We start from the raw sequence: 26,191 nt of genomic DNA, 5'->3' as shown, positions 1-26,191 counted from the left end.
GCCAATGCAGGAGAAATAAGAGATGCGGGTTAAATCCTTGGATCAGGAAGATCACCTGGAGAACAGCATGGCAACCCACTCTAGTATTCTTACCTGGAAAGTCTGATGGACAGAGGAGCATGGCGGGCGACAGTCCATGGGGTCACAAACAGTTGATATGACTGAAGTGACTTAGCACATACATATTCTTTACCACTGAGGCACCAGGGAAGCCCTTGTTTATCTGTTTAACAAATATAATATGTGCTTTGTATTTGTTCTAAGCATATAACACAGACTTTTAAATTTAAGGAGTTAAGTAAATTTATAATTTAGATTTGACCCACTTAGTTAAGTTTGCCTAGTAATTCAGCATGTGAGGTAAATCTATTTGTAAAGTAAGTTCTGGGAGAGAGGTATGTTCTATTCAGCAAAATGTTATCTCTGTTCTTAGATAAGAAGAGAGCTTATCCTCTATGTTTGACTCTTTGCAACCCCATGGAATTCTCCAGGCCAGAATACTGGAGTGGGTAGCCTTTCCCTGCTCCAGGAGATCTTTCCAACCCAGGGACCTAACCCAGGTCTCCTGCATAGCAGTTGGGTTTTTTACCAGCTGAGCCACCAGGGAAGCCCCAACAGTGCAGGAACACAGCCCAGCTCATCAACTGAAAGTTGGATTAAAGATTCACTGAGCATGGCTGTGCCTGTCAGAAAAAGGACCCAGTTTCCCTCTCAGCCAGTCTCTCCCATCAGGAAGCTTCCATAAGATTCTTATCCTTATCCATCAGAGGGCAGATGAAATGAAAAGCACAATCACAGAAAACTAACCAAACTGACCACATAGACCACAGCCTTGTCTAACTCAGTGCAACTATGAGCCATGCCATGTAGAGCCAGCCAAGATGGATGCGTCATGTAGAGAGTCCTGACAAAACATGGTCCACTGGAGAAGGTAATGGCAAACCACTTCGGTATTCTTGTCTTGAGAACCCCATGAAAAGTAAGAAAAGGCAAAAAGATATGACACTGAAAGATGAACTCCCCAGGTCGGTAGGTGCCCAATATGCTGCTGGAGATCAGTGGAAAAAATGACTCCAGAAAGGATGAAGAGACAAAGCCAAAGCAAAAACAACACCTAGCTGTGGATGTGACTGGTGATGGAAGTAAAATCCGATGGCAAAAACAGCAATACTGCGTAGGAACCTGGAATGTCAGGTCCATGAATCAAGACAAATTGGAAGTGGTCAAACAGGAGATGGCAAGGGTGACCATCAACATTCGAGGAATAAGTGAACTAAAATGGACTGGAATGGGAGAATTGAACTCAGATGACCATTATATCTACCACTGTGGGCCAGAATACCATAGAAGAAGTAGAGCAACCATCATAGTCAACAAGAGTCCAGACTGTAGTACTTGGATGCAATCTCAAAGATGACAGAATGATCTCTTTTCTTTTCTAAGGGAAACCATTCAGTATCACAGTAATCCCAGTCTATGCCCCAACCAGTAATGCTGAAGAAGCTGAAGTTGAACAATTATATGAAGACCTACAAGAACTTCTAGAACTAACACCCAAAAAGATGTCCTTTTTCATTATAGGGGACTAGAATGCAAAAGTAGGAAGTCATTGTATACCTGGAGTAACAGGCAAATTTGGCCTAGGAGTACACAATGAAGCAGGTCAAAGGCTAAGAGAGTTTTGTCAAGAGAATACACTGGTCATGGCAAACACCCTCTTCTAATAACAGAAGAGAAGACTCTACACATGGACACCACCAGATGGTCAATACTAAAGTCAGATTGATTATATTTTTTGCAGAAAAAGATGGAGAAGCTCTATCCAGCCAGCAAAAACTATACTGGGAGCTGAATTTGGCTCAGATCATGAACTCCTTATTGCCAAATTCAGACATAAATTGAAGAAAGTAGGGAAAACCACTAGACCATTCATGTATGACCTAAATCAAATCCCTTATGCTTATACAGTGAAAGTGAGAAGTAGATTCAAGGGATCAGATCTGATAGACAGAGTGCCTGAAGAACTATGGATGGAGGTTCATGACATTGTATCGGAGACAGTGATCAAGACCATCCCCAAGAAAAAGGAATGCAAAAAGGCAAAATGGCTGTCTGAGGAGGCCTTACAAATAGCTGAGAAAAGAAGAGAAGCTAAAGGCAAAGGAGAAAAGGAAAGATATACCCATTTGAATGCAGAGTTCCAAAGAATAGCAAGGAGAGATAAGAAAGCCTTCCTCAGTGATATTGAAAAGAAATAGAGAAAAACAATAAAATGGAAAAGATTAGAGATCTCTTCAAGAAAATTGGGGATACCAAGAGAACATGTCATGCAAAAATGGGCACAATACAGAACAGAAATGATATGGACTTAACTGAAGCATCTCTTCCCTGGTGGCTCAGACGGTAAAGCATCTGTCTACAACGCAGGAGACCCAGGTTTGATCCCTGGGTCGGGAAGACCCCCTGGAGAAGGAAATGGCAGTCCACTCCAGTACTATTGCCTGGAAACTCCCATGGACAGAGGAGCTTGGTCGGCTACAGTCCATGGGGTCACAAAGAGTTGGACATGACTGAGCGACTTCACTTTAACTGAAGCAGAAGATGTTAAAAAGAGGCAGCAAAAATACACAGAAGAACTATACAAAAGAGATCTTCATGACCCAGATAACCACAATGGTGTGATTGCCCACCTAGAGCCAGACATCCTGTAACGCGAAGTCAAGTGGGCCTAAGGAAGCGTCACTACAAACAAAGCTAATGGAGGTGATGGAATTCCAGTTGAGCTATTTCAAATCCTGAAAGATGATGCTGTGAAAGTGCTGCACTCAGTACGCTAGCAAATTTGGAAAACTCACCAGTGGCCACAAGACTGGAAAAGATCAGTTTTCAATCCAATCCCAAAGAAAGGCAATGTCAAAGAATATTCAAACTACCGTGCAATTGCACTCATCTCACATGCTAGCAAAGTAATGCTCAAAATTCTCCAAGCCAGGCTTCAACAGTACATGAACCATGAACATCCAGATGTTCAAGCTGGATTTAGAAAAGGCAGAAGAACCAGAGATCAAATTGCCAGTGTCCGCTGGATCATCAAAAAGGTGAGAGATTTCCAGAAAAGTATCTACTTCTGATTTATTGACTACACTGTAGGCTTTGACTATGTGGATCACAACAAACTGTGGGAAATTCTTCAGGATATAGAAATACAGACCATCTGACCTGCCTCCTGAGAAATCTGTATGCAGGCCAAGATGCAACAGTTAGAACTGGACATGGCAAAACAGACTGGTTCCAAATCAGGAAAGGTGTACATCAAGGCTGTATACTGTCACCCTGCTTATTTAACTTATATGCAGATTAAATCATGCAAAATGCTGAGCTGGATGAAGCAAAAGCTGAAGCATAAGCTGGAATCAAAATTGCTGGAAGAAATATTGATAACCTCATATATGTATATATGTATACATATACATATATGTATACATATATATATATATGTGTGTATATATATATATGTATTTGTATAACCCCCTCATGGCAGAAAGTGAAGAACTAAAGAGCCTCTTGATGAAAGTAAAAGAGGAGAGTGAAAAAGTTGGCTTAAAGCTCAACATTCAGAAAATTAAGATCATGTCATCTGGTCCCATCACTTCATGGCAAATAGATGGGGAAACAATGGAAACAGTGACATGCTTTATTTTCGGGGGCTCCAAAATCACTGCGGATGATGACTGCAGCCATGAAATAAAAAGACACTTACTCCTTGGAATAAAATCTATGACCAAGCTATACAGCATATTAAAAGTTTTAGACATTACTTTGCCGAACATCCAGATGTTCAAGCTGGTTTTAGAAAAAGCAGAGGAACCAGAGATCGAATTACCAACTTCCGCTGGATCATTGAAAAAGCAAGAGAGTTCCAGAAAAACATCTATTTCTGCTTTATTGAATATGCCAAAGCTTTTGACTGTGTGGATCACAATAAACTGTGGAAAATTCTGAAAGAGATGGGAATACTAGACCACCTGACCTGCCTCTTGAGAAACCTATATGCAGGTCAGGAAGCAACAGTTAGAACTGGACATGGAACAACAGACTGGTTCCAAATAGGAAAAGGAGTACATCAAGGCTGTATATTGTCACCGTGTGTATTAACTTCTATGCAGAGTACATCATGAGAAACGCAGGGCTGGAAGAAGAACAGTTCAAGTCAAGATTGCTGGGAGAAATATCAATAACCTCAGATATGCAGATGACACCACCTTTATGGCAGAAAGTGAACGGGGACTAAAGAGCCTCTTGATGAAAGTGAAAGAGGAGAGTGAAAAAGTTGACTTGAAGCTCAACATTCAGAAAACTAATATCATGGCATCTGGTCCCATCACTTCATGGGAAATAGATGGGGAAACAATGGAAACAGTGTCAAACTTTATTTTTTCGGGACCAAAATCACTGCAGATGGTAATTGCAGCCATGAAATTAAAAGATGCTTACTCCTAGGAAGGAAAGTTATGACCAACCTAGATAGCATATTCAAGGCAGAAATATTACCTTGCCAACAAAGGTCCATCTAGTCAAGGCTATGGTTTTTCCAGTGGTTATGTATGGATGTGAGAGTTGGACTGTGAAGAAAACTGAGTGCCGAAGAATTGATGCTTTTGAACTGTGATGTTGGAGAAGATTCTGGAGAGTCGCTTGGACTGCAAGGAGATCCAACCAATCCATCCTAAAGCAGATCAGTCCTGGGTATTCATTGGAGGGACTGATGCTGAAGCTGAAACTCTAATACTTTGGCCACCTCATGTGAAGAGTTAACTCATTGGAAAAGACCCTGATGCTGGTAGAGATTGGGGGCAGGAGGAGAGGGGACGACTGAGGATGAGATGGCTGGATGGCATCACCGACTCGATGGACGTGAGTTTGAGTGCACTCTGGGAGTTGGTGATGGACAGGGAGGCCTGGCTTGCTGCGATTCATGAGGTCGCAGAGTCTGACACGACTGAGTGACTGAACTGAACTGAACTGACTGAACAAATGTATTAAAGAATGTATCACTTTAAAGATCACTTCGAAAAAAATAAAGATCACATTAATTTTTAACCTCCTCAGCATAGCTATTGTTAATCATGTGATGGACAGTAAATACTTTGGAGCTTTACTACTGCTGCTAAGTCACGGGAGTCATGTCCGACTATGTTCGACCCCACTGATGGCAGCCCACCAGGCTCCCCCCATCCCTGGGATTCTCCAGGCAAGAACACTGGGATGGGTTGCCATTTCCTTCTCCAGTGAATGAAAGTGAAAAGTGAAAGTGAAGTCACTCAGTCATGTCTGACTCTTCGCGACCCCATGGACTGTAGCCTACCAGGCTCCTCCTTCCATGGGATTTCCCAGGCAAGAGTACTGGAGTGGGTTGTCATTGCCTTCTCCGTAGGAGCTTTAAGATGGCTTATAATGCCTCTCACTTTTCCTTTTTGAGTTCATCCCACTTCCTTTAATACAACAACTGATGGAGCATTTATGTATCAGTCCCATTTCAACTCCAGGTTTTGCAGGATTAATGTAAATTCTGATAAAGAATATTATTTTGTATTAACCCATTAAAGTAACAATGGGCCACATCAGTAAAATTATAGTACAGTTGCACCATATACATACTTTAACTGATGTACTTATTATATCTTTTCAGTTGTTTCTATGTTAAACTTTCTTGTGTAGCTGTCACCTGAGAAATGAGATTGTCATAAACACCTTTGTATCCTAAACTTTGCCCAGGCCTGGTGCATAGTCAGGTTTTAATAATCCTTTGTGAAGTAACATTATTGCAAGACATAGTCTCAATAAATTAATAATAAATTTATTCTAAACCAAGTAATGTCCATTTTAACACTAACTGCTCATAACTGGAAAATTTAATAATGTTGGTTATTTACCACTCTTATAATTTATCTATTATTTTAAAATAGATCCTGGAAATTCAATGTGCTTAATCAGTTGTCCATTGATGGTTTACTAGAGCAGAATTACAAGTTCACAGTTCCATTAAGACGGTTCCTTGTAGTTTATAGGCATCCATTCTGGTGCTAGTAGTTTTCCTTGGTTCACCAGTTCTGTTCCCAGAGCATTTAAACCGGGGTATGAAAACAGGTTTAGCTGAAGATATATAGGTGGAATAATAGCTTAAATCAATAAAAATGAATTATATAGGCTCAAGAAATAACCTGAGATTTTAAATACCATGTTGACATGTTTCTAGTTTCTGGTTTGAAACTTCCATATAAATTTGTGTCAAAGCTGTGATTCAACATCTCTCACTTCCCAAGTACTTGTTGGATGAATATAGAATCACATTTTGAATAATATTTTAGATTGTTTTCCTTGTGTTGTTTTTACTGTATGTTTAAATATAACCATAGGAATTGTAGAAAGTAATAGAATATCATTCCTACTTAAGTGATTGTCCTTTGCAGAATAAAATATTTTAACTCAAATTATAATTTTAAAAAACATTAATTATTTAAAAATCAGGAAATCTGTAATACCAAAAATGCAGAAAGAAAATGTCAGAGACACCATCATTCAGTGCTTTGTTTATGTATATAATACATATACTCAATTCCACTTTGAAATACTAATATGCATGTTTCCAATTGTTTTTATTAGAAATTTAGTGATCTTTAAACTATCAATGTGAAAAAAAACCTTCAATTTCTGTGAACCTATTTTTTTTTTCCTGAGGGAGCTAAGTAAAGCTTAATTAATACATAAATACATAAATTTCATGGAAATATTGCAGTGAGAAAAGAGGTAACAATTTTAGTATAGGAATATTAATTTCTAAACCAATTGAGAGCTTACAATGAAATCAGATTCTGGATGGGAATGAACAGAAAACAAACTCTAAAAAAATTAACCACCTATCTCTCACCACCAAAACAAAAATCATTGTTCTGGGTTCATGGCTCTTCTAAAGAATTATCGGTTGAGAAGTTCATTTTTCATTCTGTCATTAGTGGCAAGATTGGTAGATTTAGTCAATATCATTTGAAATTATCAGCAGGCTTACTTAAACACTAATAAAGTGACAGCTGCTGCTTCAGCAGCTGAATCTACTACTATTAGTGTTTAATTTTTGACTTTGCAGGTTTTTTTTTTTTTTTTGGCTGCTCCATACAGCATGAGATCCTAGTTCCCAGCCAAGGACTGAACCCATGCCCTCTGCAGTGGAAGCTCAGTGTCCTAGCCATTGCATAACCAGAATTCTCTTAATTCTCATTCTGTTGTCCTTAGTCAGGTCTTCAGGTGTGAAACGATCCTTATTTTAAAAACTCGTTTGACTGCTTTACTTTCCACTGTGGACCTTGTGGTTGCTACTTTGATGAAAAGCAACTATAAGGCATATTTTTCAAATATAAGCTTTTTGTAAATCTAAAAATTGGATACTAGGTTGTATACCATATGTTATATATACAATTGATGGAAGTTTAAACTTTGATATGAAATTTATACAACTTATGCATCTCTCTTTCATGCTGCCAGAAATAGAGACCTAAAAATATCAGTGGTCTGAAGGAAAAGGAAGCAGGTGTTTTCCCTAAATATTTTTATCTTTATTACTGTATGGTCTTTATGACAACAATGATACAAAACCAATCTAGAAGAATTCTTTAGGAGAAAAATCAGTCAGAAGATGAACCTCAGGAATATTATCTTCTGTAAAGAAGTTTGGGGAGTGGCTGGGGGTAGAGTTAGCAATAGTGATAGTTTTATCCATTTATTCATTCACTTTAAATGTTTATTAGTTTATTTATTATAAATTATTAATTTGTTAATTAATGACTACTTTGTCATTAATTAACTACTAGTGTTAGGCACTGTACTTAGGTACTGGAGATACAGAATTGTACAAAATAAAAGAAACTCCTTATTCTAAAGGAACCTCTATTCTATTGGAATAGGTTGACAATAAGTGACATAATTGCAGGTTATGAAAAGTTTTATGAAGAAAAGGAAAACATGGTCAGTAAATAAATGTGATAGAATGAATGGTCAGTAAAGATCCCTTTGAGTGACTGACATCAGAACAGACACATACATGAAAGAGGAGAATAAGCTATGTGGAAGTATGAGGGACAAGATTTCCAGGCAGAAGGAATAGCAGGTAGAAAGATCTTGAACAGAAATGTGTGCACAGGTTTGAAAATTAGCATGGGGACCAGAGTTGTTGGAACAAGAGTAATCCAACTAAGACCAGCAGGTGATTGGAACTGATGACATAAGGTAGCGTGGGTGTAGGATGAGATTAAATTTTATTCTCTGTGTGTTGGAAGTCAGTAGAAGATTCTGAGCAAGAAATGATAATTTGGTTTGTACATTTAAATGACCAGAAAGGCTTTTCTGGTAGCAGGAGAAGAAATGGGAAAATGAGTGAGTGTGCATGTGTCTGAAATTCACCATTTGCTCCCACATGTGTCTCGCTGAACAGGTATTTAATGTATTTCACTCCTGACTGCAGTGTGGATGTATTTTGCCCCCCTCCTCCATGTTTTCTAAACCTAAACTTAAAAAGAGTCATCAAATCATCTTTTTCAAATGGCTCAGGACTGCATTTCTTTTGCTTACCCTATGCTCTTGGGTTCTATAGTATTTCTATAACTATGTAACAAGAGTGTTGCACTGTAATCTATCATATAGAGTTATGTGTATGGAAAATTTTGATCAGTTTTTTTAAAGAAATGTATTCTGTTTACAAAGCTGCAATAAAGTTGCATCTAATAGACCAAAGGCAATAAAGCTAACAATAAACCTTTTTTAACACAAACCATATTCACATTCTCTGTTCATTTGATCTTGAGAAAAAGTGAGTGTATCCAGTAGTTTCAGGGATCTCATTTTAACTTAAAAGGTCCTGATATATTTAATTTAAAAGTTTTAGATAGATATAATAGAATTTTGGGAAAATATAAGAAATGCTTTGTTAATGTGTGTTTCCTATGTAAAGCACATGGCTTCTCCTGTGTATATTTTTCAAAATTAAAGAAATACACATTTGAAAAAAAAAGTCCAGAAAGATCTTTTAAATGAAAGAAATCAAAGATGAGATAAACAGAGGGAGAGATATTCCATATTCTTGGGTAGGAAAAATCAATATTTTGAAAATTATTATATTACCTAATGCAATCTACAGATTCAGTGTGATCCCTATCAAATTACCAACGGCATTTTTTCACAGAACTAGAATAAACAAATTCACAATTCATATGGAAACACAAAAGATGCCAAATAGCCAAAGCAGTCTTGAGAAAAAAGAATAAAGCTGGAGGGATCAACCTTCCTGACTTCAGATTATACTACAAAGCTACAGTCATCGAGACAGTATGGCACTGGCACAAAAACAGAAATATAGACCAATGGAACAAGATAGAAAGCCCAGAAATAAACCCATGCACCTATGGGTACCTTATTTTTGACAAAGGAGGCAAGAATATACAATGTTGCAAAGACAGCCTCTTCAATAAATGGTGCTGGGAAAACTGGACAGCTATGTGTAAAAGAATGAAATTAGAACACTTTCTAACACCATACACAAAGAAAAACTCAAAATGAATTAAAGACCTAAATGTAAGACCAGAAACTATAAAACTCTTAGAGGAAAACATAGGCAGAACACTCGGTGACATAAATCAAAGCAAGATTTTCTATGACCCACCTTCTAGAGTAATGGAAATAAAAACAATAGTAAAGAAGTGGGGCCTAATTAAACTTAAAAGTTTTTGCACAGCAAAGAGAACTATAAGCAGGTGAAAAGACAGCCTTCAGAATAGGAGAAAATAATAGCAAATGAAACAACTAGCAAAATATTAATTTCCAAAATGTATAAGCAGCTCATATAACCCAATGCCAGAAAAACAAACAACCCAATCAAAAAGTGGGGAAAAGACCTAAACAGACATTTCTCCAAAGAAGACATACAGATGGCTAACAAACACATGAAAAGATGCTCAATATCACTCATTATTAGAGAAATGCAAATCAAAACCACAATGAGATATCACCTCACACTGGTCAGAATGGCCCTCATCAAAAAGTCTACAAACAATATATGCTGGAGAGGATGTGGAGAAAAGGGAACACTCTTGCACTGTTGATGGAAATGTAAATTGATACAGCCACTATGGAAGGTGGTATAGAGATTCCTTAAAAAACTAAGAATAAAGCCACCATATGACCCAGCAATCCTACTCCTAGGCATATACCCTGAGGAAACCAAAACTGAAAAAGACACATGTATCCCGTTGTTCAATGTGGCACTATTTACAATAGCTAGAACATGAAAGCAACCTAGATGTCCATAAAGAGATGAATGGATAAATAAATTGTGATACACAATGAGATATTACTCAGCCATATAAAGGAACACATTTGAGTCAGTTCTGATGAGGTGGATGAACCTATAACCTATTATACAGAGTGAAGTGAGTCAGAAAGAGAAAGATAAATATCATATTCTAACATACATATATATGGAATCTAGAAGGATGGTACTGAAGAACTTAACAGGGCAGCAATGGAGAAATAGACACAGAGAATAGACTTACAGACATGGGGAGAGGGGAGGAGAGGGTGAGATGTATGGAAAGAATAACATGGAAACTTACATTACCATGTGTAAAATAGATAGCCAACAGGAATTTGATGTATGGCTCAGGAAACTTAAACAGGAGCTCTATATATAGAGGGGTGGAATGGGGAGGGAGATGGGAGGGAGGTTCAAAAGGGAGGGGATATATGTATACCTATGGCTGATTCATGTTGAGTTTGACAGAAAACAACAAAATTCTGTAAAGCAATTATCCTTCAATAAAAAAAGAAGAAAGAAACAACTGAAAAAAAAAAATCTAAAAACCTTTCTGGCTTTTAGATCAAGAACAAATACTAGTTGCATAAGACTGAAAGCAGGTATCATGCAAGATTCCAACTGGGAGGATTCTCTACCATATTTACAGAAAATGAACTGTTTCTCTGAAAGTACACACAGAGGCAAAGCATTTGTTCAGATTTATACTTCGTGAAGAATTTGGGAAAGTATGCTACCACTGATAAGTGACATTTAATTTAATACACATCATTTTTTTAACTAGCTTAAATGTCGTAACTAAATCAGTTAAAACATTCCAATTTATTCATGTGCACTTACTACTTTATTTTACCCTTTTACTAAGCATTTCAGAAAACTATGGAAAAGAAAATGTTTAGAACTGGTTTTCCATGGTTAAACTGCAAGAACTTTCAGAAGTATGTATAAAATGTCTCACTGATCAGGTCACAAATAACATAACATTGTTATGTTCTTTGATTCTTGGACTTCATAATAGAAGTTTCCTTAACATGATCAAATTTGGGGTCATTGTGGCATTCATGAAGATTTGCTTTATTATCTAATTTTTGTATTATGGAATTAGAACTTACACCAATAAATTCTACCATTCTACTTTGATCTTTAATGAGACATTAATCAAAGGACTACTATTAGCTATATAACTCCACAAAAAGAATTATTCTGTTCTCCCTAGATGGCTAGTTCACTAAGAATTATATTAATGTACAAATAAATCTCATTTCTAGTACAAGATCAGAAAAAAGTTTAATTTTAAAATTCTCAGTGATTTCCTTTTAATTTTCTTTTAACATTTCAGTAACTTAAATTGAAACTGTGTTCAGCAAACATTTGCTAAGCTATTCCTTGGTGTCAGATTTGTCCAATACCCTAGAGACGTTAGATTGATTATGATCAAGGGCTAAATAAGACAGTTTGGAAGAGTTTCACATAGAATGATAGTAAATTAATCCTTATTAAATTAATAAAATAGTGCTGCCTAGACATCTTTGTGAAATTTCCAGGGAGAGCTACTTTACCATTCTCAGTTCAGTGCTATGTGCTTTGATTGAAGAGAATGCCTGCAGGCTTCAAAGTGCTTACATTCTGATAATACAATTGCAACAATGTGTGCATTCAGAACTCTCATATTAGGTGACTCACCTGTGAAAAACTCAGAAATAACACAACAAAGTACTGTTGCATGTTAAATTGCGTGGTTAAGTTTATAAGGGCATACACATTTGCTTCAGTTCATTTCAATTCAGTGGCTCAGTCGTGTCCAACTCTTTGTGACCTCATGAATTGCAGCACGCCAGGCCTCCCTGTTTATCACCAACTCCCAGAGTTCACTCAAACTCATGCTTAGGAGAAATTAATGTGTAGAGTATATTCAGGGATGCCTACATTGGAGGAAAAGTATCAGAGATGTGTCATAGGATTTGTATAGTGGAGAAATGGGGAGATCATTTGGGGTAGGGGAATATAGGAACTGTAGCAGAAGAATTAGTCATGATGTATTTGGATGATTGTACAGAAAATGGTGGGAAATTAATACGGTTAAATAATCTTTGGGATCAAACTGTTTAAACTCTCACAGTTCTGGTTTTTTTCATCCATGGAAAGGAAATCACACTACAGATTTGGTTTATCTGTTGTGAGAATTGATGATAATTATTATGGGCAAAGAATGCAATATAGTGTTGGCCCAGGATGAATCCATTTGATGCTAGCTACTGCTAACATATTATTTTTTCCTGCTATTATCACCCTCCTAATTCAGACCTTTGTTATCTCAGGCTCCTTCTTCAAGCTGTAATGCAAGTATAATTGTTTGGAAAGGTCTTCTGTGACCCAATCTGGTGGTAGATGTGAACTCTCCCTTTCGTTTGTACTATCCATGTGACACTTAACAATTTACTTATTTATATTTCTATTGATGAAATAGTTTTTAAAAATCAGTTTTGACTACTGGCTCTTCCTAATCCAGGAATACTTTATTCTTTAAAATAAAATCAATTACCAAGTCAATTTTCATCAAATCATACTAACCTCTATCTACAGAGATTGAAAGTTCTGAGGTGATTCTATTTGACCCTCAGGGGCTTTTCTCCAAATGCTCAATCTTTAATAACATGATGTTTCATGGGAAAATACCACAGCTCTCATTATAAACATCTTTAATATAATAACATCTTGAATCTATTCCAAAAATATTATATTATTAATGGGTTTCTAATGAGGTCAGAGCTTATTAACAGATAATGCTATAATGTATAAGTAAGTGGTCATCTTTACTGCTGCAAGATAGTTCTGAGGTCTCATTTTTTAAATGGATTTTTAGCATATCTTTGGTGTGCATTCAGTTCAGTTCAGTCGCTCAGTCATGTCCAACTCTTTGCGACCCCATGAATCGCAGCACGCCAGGCCTCCCTGTCCATCACCAACTCCTGGAGTTCACTCAGACTCATGTCCATCGAGTCAGTGATGCCATCCAGCCAGCTCATCCTCTGTCATCCCCTTTTCCTCCTGCTCCCAATCCCTCCCAGCATCAGAGTCTTTTCCAATGAGTCAACTCTTCGCACAAGGTGGCCAAAGTACTGGAGTTTCAGCTTTAGCATCATTCCTTCCAAAGAAATCCCAAGGGACTCTCAAGAGTCTTCTCCAACACCACAGTTTAAAAGCATCAATTCTTCGGTGCTCAGCTTTCTTCACAGTCCAACTCTCACATCCATACATAACCACTGGAAAAACCATAGCCTTGACTAGACGGACCTTTGTTGGCAAAGTAATGTCTCTGCTTTTCAATATGCTATCTAGGTTGGTCATAACTTTTATTCCAAGGAGTAAGCATCTTTTAATTTCATGGCTGCAGTCACCATCTGCAGTGATTTGGGAGCCCAAGAAAATAAAGTCTGACACTGTTTCCACTGTTTCCCCATCTATTTGCCATGAAGTGATTGACTGGATGCTATGATCTTCGTTTTCTGAATGTTGAGCTTTAAGCCAACTTTTTCACTCTCCTCTTTTATTTTCATCAAGAGGCTTTTTTGTTCCTCTTCATTTTCTGCCATAAGGGTGGTGTCATCTGCATATCTGAGGTGATTGAGATTTCTCCCAGCAATCTTGATTCCAGCTTGAGCTTCTCCCAGCCCAGCGTTTCTCATGATGTACTCTGCATATAAGTTAAATAAGCAGGATGACAACATATAGCCTTGACGTACTCCTTTTCCTATTTGGAACCAGTCTGTTGTTCCATGTCCAGTTCTAACTGCTGCTTCCTGACCTGTTTATAGGTTTCTCAAGAGGCAGGTCAAGTGGTCTGGTATTCCCATCTCTTTCAGAATTTTCCACAGTTGATTGTGATCCACACAGTCAAAGGCTTTGGCATTGTCAATAAAACAGCAATAGATGTTTTTCTGGAACTCTCTTGCTTTTTTGATGATCCAGCGAATGTTGGCAATTTGATCTCTGGTTCCTCTGCCTTTTCTAAAACCAGCTTGAACATCTGGAAGTTCACGGTTCACCTATTGCTGATGCCTGGCTTGGAGAATTTTGAGCATTACTTTACTTGCGTATTCAATATGGCTTATTTTTGACCAGTGATGTTCAGTAAATTTTGTGTTTTACATTTAATAGTTAACAACCTAGTTTTAATTAATCAAGATATAACATGAATTCTACTAACTGAGGATATGGTTTAAAAACTCTTATTTAAAAATAGTTAATAGGCATTTTAAGATCTGTTTTAGGTTTATTATTAAATTCTGCAGGAAGTAGAGATTCCATATATCTTCTCTATCTTACCCCCTTTCCCTACAATTGCTCTTAATATCAGATACCATGAGTGTAGTACATTTGTTACAAGTGATGAACTTTTATTGATATTATTAGCTAAAATCCATATTTTTCACTAAGGTTCATTCTTCTTTGTATCTTCCATTTTATGGATTCCTTTTAGTTTTATGGATTTTGATAAATGTGTAGTGTCATGTATCCATCATTGCAGTGTCATACAGGATAGCATCACTGCCCTGAAAATGTTCTGTGCTCTGCCTATTCATTACTCTCTCATCTCTGGATATCTGGGTACTCACTGATCTCTTTATTGTATTTATAGTTTTGTCTCTTCCGGAATGTCGTATATATGGAATTGTACAATATGTTGTCTTTTCAGACTGGCATCTTTCACTTAGCAATTTGTATTTAGGGTCTTCTGTGTCTTTTTGTGGCTTGATAGCACATTTCTCGACGGCTTCCCAGGTGACACAGTGGTAAAGAATCCACCTGCCCATGCAAGAGATGCAAGAGTTGCAGGTTGGATCACTGGATTGGGAAGATCCTCTGGAATAGGAAATGGAAATCCACTATAATATTAATGCCTGGAAAATTCCATGGGCAGAAGAATCTGGTGGGCTATAGTCCATGGTGTCACAAACAGTTGACTGAGTGACTAACTCACAGCACATTTCTCTATGTTGCTGGGTAATATTCTATTCTACACATGCAACACTGCATTTTTTTTAAATGGGTAAAAGTGTCTGTATCTTTTGTTTCAAATAATTGATTTATTTTATAATTGAAAGCATATTACATATATTTGTGGGGGTTTTTTCCTTTAATAATTGGAATATAACTTTTTTAGGCAGTGCTGAATAAATTTTGAAATTTGATGTATGCTTTGTGAATCATATTAATATAAGCCTATGGAACAACATCTTTGGAATAATGTGGTAAATTTGTATCAATATATATTACTTGAATTGTTTCTTAACTTTTGATAATATTGTACAAATTAAAAAGTATTTTATGAGTTTAAAGCATATTCAATTGCACATTTTATATGTGACAGAATTTTGCTTTCTGTGTGCCTAAGAGGAGGGCAGGTTATGAAGTTCAGTGACACATGATAAAACTGTGCTGAATTCAATCAGCAAATTAGGAATAAACCACCACTCTATGTTGTCCTTTTTTTAAAAAAAATATATATACATTTATATATATAAACCTTGTAGTTATCACTTTCCTTCTCTAACTTGTTTGTTTTTTCAGACAATCTTTACTTCCTTTTTTCTGTCTTGGAGGAAGTGCTATCTCTTTTGTGGAAAATACTCTATTTGCTTGTACTCTGCACCTGACCCTCTAAATTCTGAGACTATAATCTATCAATTCCCACCCTTGCTTCTGTGGATTCTTGTTCCCTTTCCAGTTCTACAAAATCTATCATGAATAAATGAATGATGTCTCCATGGTTCCATTTCTAGTTTCTGAGATGCACGTCTTGGTTAGTTTTAGTATAGATTCCAAAAGCTTAGGTTTATGCCCTTGGTTCCATTGCTAAATTCACACTATGACAATGAACAAGTTTTTAACATCTGTGGTTTCACTTTACATATCTGAAACTGGGACTAAATAGTAGGATTGTGTAATAATTAAATGTAACAATTCAAGGAGCCTTCTTAGCACAATGCCTGTTGCATAGCAAATTCTCCAGGGATATTATTAGTGATAAGTTGATATTCCTTGACTTATGAATGTGAAATAAGATTGTACTCTTCCCAGGACCCTGAAGATCTGTTTTTCCTTTCTGGTTGTTAGGAAATGTCTGTCTTTCTCCATTGCTACTATCAAAGATATTCTATCCAACATCTCCCACGCCCCCCCACAACACACAAATGCGTATAAACACATACTCAGAATAACACTGTCAACAAACTTAGCCTCTTAGAGAAATTTCTTCCTTAGGTCCTCCAACAATTCCTGAGAAAAGAAAACAGTAAAGGGCCAATTTCATTTTGTTGTACACCTTGCTGTAGCTCTTTCAGATGAGCATTTCTATGTATTCTCTGAAAGCTCCATATATTTATAAACATAAAAGAAATATAGAAATATAGGTTCCTATCATAGGTTGAAATAAATGCTTTTGTTATTTCAAAATATTATAATTATTTTTTGAAATACGTTAGAGCTTAAGTTCATCCCTGACAGATGGTTATAACATGGTGAGTGGAAAGCATTAGTAATTTAACATATTTAAGCTACCGTGGAAAATTAGCAACTTTGTGAAAATTGAAAAACTAATTTCCTAATGTGATTTAGGCAAGGCTGCAAGGATTTTCATTAAATAATATAAAACAAATTAGAGAGATAGAAACAAAACTCAGAGGCAGTAAACACAATCATATTAAAAGAGGATTTTTACAATGTTAACTGTTTAAAGACTAAAACATTTTAACGGTACTCTATAGTTTTAAAACCAGTAAAAGACGTGTTTCCTGATTATCAGTTAAACAATTTGAGGTAGTTATTATTATTGTTTACAATTTGACCATAGTGTTTAGAAAATAACAATTGATATTGTTTATAAAGTTCAAATTAAAGTATTATGAGCTAGTTTAATAGCATAATAATTCAGGTCCTAAATGTATGATAGTTTTTTCAGTTTTTTCATCCTATACAGTTTTTTCTTTCTATATGTACTTGCCATAACTGCGGATTTGCTAATCTAGAAAATCATAGAAATAAGTAGCACAGTAAATCAAATACTTCACTTCAGAGTAAAGAATGCTTTAAATGTTAACGTGACTGTTTTGAGACAATTCTGAAGTGTAAAGTCTTTGTTTTATTTAATATGATTGCTACCTTCTTGTGACTTAAGAGCAATTTTTTTTTTGCTTTTTTATGTTTCTCTCTACAGAAAGCTGACCTTGCAGTTGCTCCACTGGCTATTACCTACGTTCGAGAGAAGGTCATCGACTTTTCCAAGCCCTTTATGACACTTGGAATAAGTATTTTGTACCGCAAGCCCAATGGTACAAACCCAGGCGTCTTCTCCTTCCTGAATCCTCTCTCCCCTGATATCTGGATGTATATTCTGCTGGCTTACTTGGGTGTCAGTTGTGTGCTCTTTGTCATAGCCAGGTAACATGCTCACTTTTGTGATTTTTTTGGCAATTGTTACCTCTTTTTTCTAACTAATAATTGTCAAAAGTCACAATCAATTTTACTTTTCTTTTTCTTTATTTCCCATGAAGTGCTGTAGAATAATGAACTTCTAAGTCATATAGCTTATAAAATGTACTGTGATGCCTTTTTGGGCAGAAAGCATGCTGGTTATGTCAGTAAGCTATAGCAACCCACTCCGATACTCTTGCCTGGAAAATCCCAAGGATGGAGGAGCCTGGTGGGCTGCAGTCCATGGGGTCGCTAAGAGTCGTACACGACTGAGCAACTTCACTTTCGCTTTTCACTTTCATGCATTGGAGAAGGAAATGGCAACCCACTCCAGTGTTCTTGCCTGGAGAATCCCAGGGACGGGGGAGCCTGGTGGGCTGCCATCTATGGGGTCACACAGAGTCAGACATGACTGAAGAGACTTAGCAGCAGCAGCAGCAGCAGGGATGTGTTAGAGATTACTCTTCTTAATTAGGAACTAAAAGCAGTTCAGATCACTATGATATAAAAATTACTTCCTCATTTTGAAAATTTATCTTGGACCAGACAGCAAAACAATATGTTTTACTAATTTAAATTAATGAAATACTTATAAGAAAAACCAAAGTAGTAAAATTTAAAAGGAGGCTTAAAAAAAAAAAAAAGCTGATCAAAAATAAGTTTTTTTAGTATAAAAACCTATCATGATTTTCTATGTAAAATGTATATATTTTTTCACATAATAAACACATCACCACAAAAAATTCCATTATATTTGTTGACATGTAGGTATATTTAAATCACAGGATGAGAAACTCAATTGCCTAAGTGAAAAATACATATGTTTATGTCTTATAATGACTTTTAAAGTCTATGATATACCTCACTATATGTGGTTTTTGCTACTCTGTTGTCACTCTGGAAGTGAATATTTGTGGTCATGTTTTATTTCTGTTTACCTATCAAATTTTCAACAGAGAGATTATTTTGATATGGTTTAGTTTTTTGGTTTTTTTTTTAGTCTTGATTAAGGAGATTAAAACTATACCAGACTCAGAGTTCCACTGTTACTCAAATGACTTTCCAAGTCAATACTTAGTGTAGTCTTTGAATATTTATTTTCTATCAGATATCAAAAAGAGAACTCTAAATCCAAGATGAATTATAATTTTTCACATTGATAATAACACTTAAAAAGTGCAACTATAAATATTTTTGTTTTAATCCAAATTTAAGTATTAAATATGTGGGTTATTTTTTTCAATTACATTATGTGGGAGTCTTCTGATCAATTATCACTAAGAACATTTGTTCTTCCTTGAACATTTTTAACAAAGTCATATATTTTTTCCTAGCATGAAAAATGCTTAGTTTATTCAGTTAAGAAAAAAATAAAATTATCATATATTTATATTTTTATAATACACATTTCTGAAATATATGTGTATATATTTACACATAAATGTTATATAGACTTATCATTTTCCACCTAATAATTTCAGTATTAACATGTGAGTTCTTCAGAAAATTATTAGTTGTATTTGACTGAAAATCTGTATTATAATCATATATTCATATTACATATGTAGTTATATGGTAGATTGAGTTAAAAATTTTATTTGAATTTTAGAGTGTTTTCCCCCCAAAGTGAGAATTTGGTATATGAAGCTCATAAATTTTTAGCTCCAGTTTTTTCCATATCTTATGCAAATAAAACTCAACCTCATGTTTGAGATTCTTTGGACCAATTGCATCATTTTTTATAGTGTCTAACACAAGCCATCCTGGTTTATGTGTTCAGAGAATTGAGTTCATGGATTACAGCTTAAATAATTCAATGAGTAAAGAACTCTGCAGCCCACCCACAGAACAAACAGAAAAAAACAAAGATTCTGAAGTATAGAAAAATTCTTTCTTGATGTCTGCAGGTACACCTGTTCCCTCTTAATCAATTAACAAAATTCTCAGGAAGCATATAAACAAAGCCTAGAGGAAAATGTCCTGAGACAGTTATGAGGCCATTGTGTGGGCATCAGTCAGGCTAAATTAAGTTCTAATATCAGTTTCCAGGGAATCTTAAGCAGAGACTATTGAATTACTTTAAAATCAACTTAGAAATTTTAGATATTCCTATATTCTGTGCCTAAATCTTCTAAAATTAGGTTCAAAAGCAAATATGGAGACATCTGAATATAATTCCAGCTTAAAAGTGTATTAGCAAATAGAATCATGTGATATTGATTTGCACTTCTAAAATTATCTATAGCTCTTACTTTGATTAACATGAAATCATATAATATCTGTAGAATTATGATAAGCTATACAAATTTTACAGAAAAGAAATCCATCCATGCCCTTCTATCTGAAAACATACCATTAACAGGTATGCCATTTTTTTGTCTTTGACTTTTAGAATATTACTGTTGAATTTTGTCAGTGATTAAATGAATGGATTTGAAAATGATTCTATTTCAGCACATCATTCAATAATGAGATAACAATTTCATATAGTTTGAAAAATTAAGCTTAATATCTTCATTTATAGGTAAATTAACAAATATTCTATTAAAATAGTATAGGGTATCCTCTATTAAGTAATAAATATATTTGATGTTCTTGAAAAAGTATACATAGTGAAAATCAATTCTTTACATATTATCTCAGAATATTTCCTTCAATTCTCAACATTGTTATCTCATATAAATATTGTCAAATTAAAAAATAAAACTAAAACTCAAATGAAAAGAAAATTTCATGAATAGAGTCAATTTAAATTCTAAACTGAACCTCCAAAACAAAATGATTTTGGATAACTAAAATCCACTCTGACATTGTATTGAACTCCTGCTACTGTGAAAGAAGTTCACGATGTACAAATAACAGCAAAATGTCTGAATTTCAATTGCAAAGAACTTAATTACTTTTCTAACCAAAATGGCATTATAATCATTTGTTATCAATTCAAAATAAGCATAGCATTTTTATCTATGAATAAGCATTATATCTTATGCCATATAGAGATCACTGATTTTGAAAAATGAAGTGAACATCATTATTGATGTCAAAATTAAAATCACATTTTCTTTATGCATATTCTTTGTCCTTATCATAAGATAACAAAGAAAGACAAATTACATGTAAAAATTCTCAGATATCATTTTATTTCCACTGAAATTCATAAAAATGAAAAGTTCTAAAGTAATATCACTTCAACAGAATTCATATTTCTTAGATTATTGCATATTATTTTATATGATATTTTGAGAAACTATGTAATATCTATTTTATCTCAAAATTAAAATATAATAAATAATTAAAATATAATTATAATTTTTAATTGGCATTACTTTACTTTTTTTCAGTCACCAGATGACATTGTCCCAATTTTTACTGTTGCAGTTAATCTTCTTTATCTTTTTAGCTACCAAGCCACACCTTCAGTTTGTTTTCTGTTTCCACTTTAATTATTCCATCAATCATTCACTTGATTAGTCAAATATTTCTTCAACCTGTAGTGAACACTGGAGAATTAGTATTCCATAAAGTATTAAGCATTAATTTATACCCTTCATCTATAGATTAATTTATTCAGCAATTATCTACTAGATACCTATAATGTTCTAAGAATTGTACCAGATGCTCAAATCCAAGAACAAACATGACTTGATACATTTATTCACTAATAAGCTCTTAACCAATGTGTTTATCTGACACATATATATTGGGTTTGAATGAAAGTGGTGAAAATATTTTATAGTTATCCAACATTTTTAATGATTGCATATATTTTATATGTATTTATCTGAAGATGACTTGTTAATGTATGTTTCACTGAAAAATATACAACTATAAAGGAAATAAGACATAAAGCAGTTTGTTATTTATCACTAGAATACTAGATTTGAGTCTTATTGCATATCTGTTGTATCACAGTATTAACAACATTAAATTTGTGATAAACTGATAAATGATAATAATTCTTAGATTTTTATATTTTTAAAATTAAATTTAAAGGTAAATTATAATACCATTTTAATATTTCCCCTCACTTTTTTATAAGAAAAATTCTAAGAAATACTTGAAGATTCTCTAAATTTATTTTAGTGAATATTAAAATCAAGATATATGATATTGTTTGTTTGTCCCGGAATGGCTTTATAGACCATGATCTCTCACAAACAGTTGCATTATTGTTTATAGCATAATGGCATAATCAGCATGCTTATCTTAATTAACTGAGAACTCTTATTTAAAAGTAAAAATGAACCTGAGCTACTACATTCTAGGCATACAATGGCTTTACCTTAGGTATTCTAACAATAGCTCCTGGTTGACAGAGGATTAGGAAGAAATCTTTTCCGTAATGGGCTTGTACTTAATCATATGTGCCCCTAAATCTTTTCCTCTTTCTTTCTATTCTTTTATTTTCTTTTTCTAGGTATATTAGTATAGAGATGGCAGTTAGTCATATAATAAGCCTATTTAGGGAACCCACCCTTTGTACTAATGAGAGATTATTTTTCACCTTGCTTCAAATATTTCCTTTTTAAAAATATAGATAGTATTGCTAAGATAGGTCCTATTTATAAAATGAGTCAATTTAAATCCCTGTAATATTAGAGAGTTTGAAATTTTCTTTTAGCTATAGTTGTTTCCAGGAAAACTAGGGCTGTTTAGAAATTTAGCATGTAAATCTTGGTCTGAGGTCCTTAGTAGTTTGGTATATAGAAATTAAGAACTAAAAATTGAACCTAAAAGAAAGTAATAATGACATATACATTTCCCTCCAACAGGATTGATGTAAATTTAATAATATTCACTAAGCATATAAGAACATTGCATATTTTATTCTGAAATTGGCATTTTAAAATTAGATACAAATAAATTCTGAAGATGAAAAATAACACTATACCAAATTTGGTAGTAAGGATATTATTACACAGAAAAATTTCTTAGGTTACTTAAATGAGCAAATGAATAGGACAAATATAAAAGAAAGAGTAAAAGAAACCAAGCAATATTGACTAACCTGGCCTTCTTATCAAGAATAGCAAATCAGGGCTACTCAAACTGTTAAATATATAAGATTAGATTTTCTTAGTTAAAAAGAATATAGGAATTTCTTATGTAATTTTGTGTTGAATTACTTTGCATGGTTTTTATGATTTTAGAGTATTAACTATTGTATTATTGGGTTAGTTTGCAGGGGAGCAAGGGTTCGTCTGCCTAGAACCTGTTCAAGGGTTTGTTATTATTACAGTGACTGCCAAGACCATCTTGATATATGTGTTGGCTCTAACATGGTCTGCAGTCACAAGATGACAAGGCTATTGCCTTACTGAGAGTCCTCATACTTGCAAAAATAGTCTATATTTCTCTTGGAGCTCAGGGGTAAAGATGTTGTAAACATAGTGGGTTTTTTTTGATGGTTTAACTGGGTTTGGAAAACCCTGTCCAAAGTGCTTGCATTAACAGCTTTGATTTTGGCTCCTGACTAGTGTGCAGTAGCTTTTATATTCCTGTCACAATGATGGGTGACATTTAATATACAGTGAAGGGCAACAATGAATTATTATGCACTTGGAAATGGATTACTGTTTTGGTGGGATGTGCAATGTTAACTAACCTGCTGTCAAAAAGACTGTTGTCACACTGAAATGAAATGCCAATTTTGTTCTATGCCTTTGCCACCAACTTTCCCACCTCTTACTAGAATATCATTTCAGGTTTACCTCTCCATAATTTTAGATATATTTTGCTTTTATTTTTCAGTATTTTTTAACCTAAGTAAATTGCAGAGAAGCCTATCTGTTGTTCCTCTTCCTATTTAGATTTTTTTCTAGAATTTAATGAACGTTTGGCTTGAAGTAGTCCTCTTCTGCCTTTCACACCTGTGAAGTGATTATTATAATTGATTATACTAACAAATATGTCAATTATGAACCTAAAAGTCACATTGAACAAAACTAAATGCACATTCAAATTACATTTCCATACAAGTTAGGGCCACTTCTGTGTTACCAGGCCTTTTTTTCACAATTGCTATTTGGTAAACTAATTGTAAAATAATTTACCTCTTTATTTTTAATGATTCCAATAATAAACATGGTTTTAAAGTATAAATGAACTCACTAATGAAGAAAAAAATTAGTTTTTGAAACTGATAGAAAAAAATTAATTGAAATTAAGTTGAATCAGTGACTTTTTTTTAGCTATGGTGAATATTGTATCTTGACAATTGACACAGTGGAGCTTTTGACTGAAATTATCTGTATTGGATAAAGAACAGACTCTCAATCATCATAAAAGAAGATAAACATTTTCTACTTCTCAATTTCATAATTATGCTAGACATTTACAAGGATAAAAGATACGATAAAAAGTTGATTAAGACAAAAACAATTTAAAATTAAAGTGATTTTTTTGTAATCTTCTGTAATCAAATGCTTGTTGGCATCTTCTTTTAAAGATAATTATGCTTGACTATCTTTTACAATTTCCATATCTCTTTCCAAAGTATTTTTTCACATTTTTTTTTATTGTTAGGACAAAATTAAGTATAAATGCAAGACAAGCGTGGTAGTCTATTTTCACTTTTTGTATCCTATGGATAAATTATTTGCCTCTGTGTCTTCACTTGCCTCCATCACTGAATTGAATTCAAATACCCCTAGAAGCAAAAAAGCTCCCTCTGTCTAGTCACTTAAGTGTGTCCATTCAATACCTATCTCAGACAATAAGCTTCTGAGAACTCTGATCACCTTATGGTGATTTATTTCAATTTAGCCGTTGAAACAATGCCTATCTCAGTAAATCACAGAAACTGATTTCGGTAAGTTACAATGTATAGACTCACATTAAGAAACTTAAGAATGCTAAAAAAAAAAAAAAAACACCTTGGAGTTGGATGTTTATTAAATTATTTTATTTGCTGCCAAAAATAGCACATCTCTGTTCTTTATGAATCCTTTATGGAACATGTAATCATATTTTATATACTCATGTGCACACAGATACTTTATCATATATGCACACATCCTGATGAGAAGCAGTAACTTGTAAGAAATTATGTTTTTCTTTGAAATATTTGGAAAAGGAGTGTGGTAGCTCTTTGGCAGTTGCTACCATGTCTCTAGTACATTTCTCATTAGCTAATTCAGATAAAAAAAAAAAAACTAATAGGAAAAGAACAATACTCTGTTGGCTTATTTCTCTTTCTTTTTATTTTTTCTTTGCTCTCTTATCTTTTCTTTTCTTTTATGACCATTAGAAAGAAATTCTTTGAGATGACTCTTGAGAAAGAGCCTACAAGATAAAAAGAACCCAGAATTTCACCAAGTAGTACACTTTTTCTTTTATATTTTGTGATTTCTCAATAGCTCCTTCTCCCACAGCTGCAGAGTACTGTAATTGTGAGAAGCTGTTTCACAGGCACATTTTGTCTGTGTTAATTCTGCAAACAAAATTGCACTTCTCTCTTTCCAGTGGTCCCCTTGGACTTTGGGGAGGTTTCTCAGCCACTTAAGGCAGGTCTTCACGATCTGAAACTATCTCAGGAAAGTCAGTGTCTTTTTAAAATAATTTAATAATATTCATTATAAAATATTTTAATCTACAATGTCTTGTCAAGAGAGATCAAAGCTCTCACACACACTTGGAAACAGTAGAGGCTGTGCAGGACACACCAGTGAAACAAAGATAGTGAGTAAGGAAATATTCTCTAGGAGGTTGTTTTCCTCTATGTACGTTTGTACAATGATTGAGACTACTAGCTCAAAAAGGTAGTCGTCTTAAGAAGTGCAGAGAAATAGATGTTTTTAAAATTTAATCATAAGCATGGCACCTGCGTCACATTTTTTACTTGGATGAAGCTGTCCCTTTGCTGTCAGTTCCTTGGAGTAAGAGTTCTTTTACATGGATGTTTTCTTTTGTAGTCTTGTACTGGGCTGGTGCATGATGTGAAGGAAGTAATTGAGAGAGATAAAGGAGGGAACTAATAAATACTACATGTCAACAATAGTCAAATTTGAGAACCATAAAGAGATTAATTTATTAGCTTTTTTCAGTAACTATTTCTATGGCTTAAGAAATAAATAGGTATACATCATTCCTGCTCCCATGCCTCTCAAAAATTAGATGAGAGATGTTTTCTGTTTGTTTAATACTATTACTGTTATACTTTTAAAATTCTAATTTATTATACAGAGGAAGTTCTAGAGAAAAGAAAACAGATTTAGAAGAAATGAGAAAACAAAATTTTAAAAGATACTTCTATCACTTGGGTCTATCTGACTATCACATTAAAGTCATCTTCCACCTTTTCCTTCTAAAATTTCAGAAAAAAAAAAAGACCTTGGCTACTTTTAAAAATATTTAAAAGAA

At 34.4% G+C, this 26,191-nt stretch overlaps 1 protein-coding gene across 1 annotated transcript in view; it reads left to right on the top strand.

The window, feature by feature from the left end:
- The window catches only part of GRIK2 (glutamate ionotropic receptor kainate type subunit 2), a 726,582-nt gene that overhangs the window by 553,460 nt on the left and 146,931 nt on the right, over positions 1-26,191 (top strand). The window contains exon 11 of the mRNA XM_052645572.1: positions 17,574-17,797. Within this exon, the coding sequence (XP_052501532.1) occupies positions 17,574-17,797 (224 nt within the window). The remainder of the gene's footprint in view (positions 1-17,573; positions 17,798-26,191) is intronic.

This window comes from Budorcas taxicolor, chromosome 9 (assembly GCF_023091745.1).
Source record: "Budorcas taxicolor isolate Tak-1 chromosome 9, Takin1.1, whole genome shotgun sequence".
NCBI classification, from domain to species: domain Eukaryota; kingdom Metazoa; phylum Chordata; class Mammalia; order Artiodactyla; family Bovidae; genus Budorcas; species Budorcas taxicolor.
This window is presented reverse-complemented; position numbering and strand designations above follow the sequence as displayed.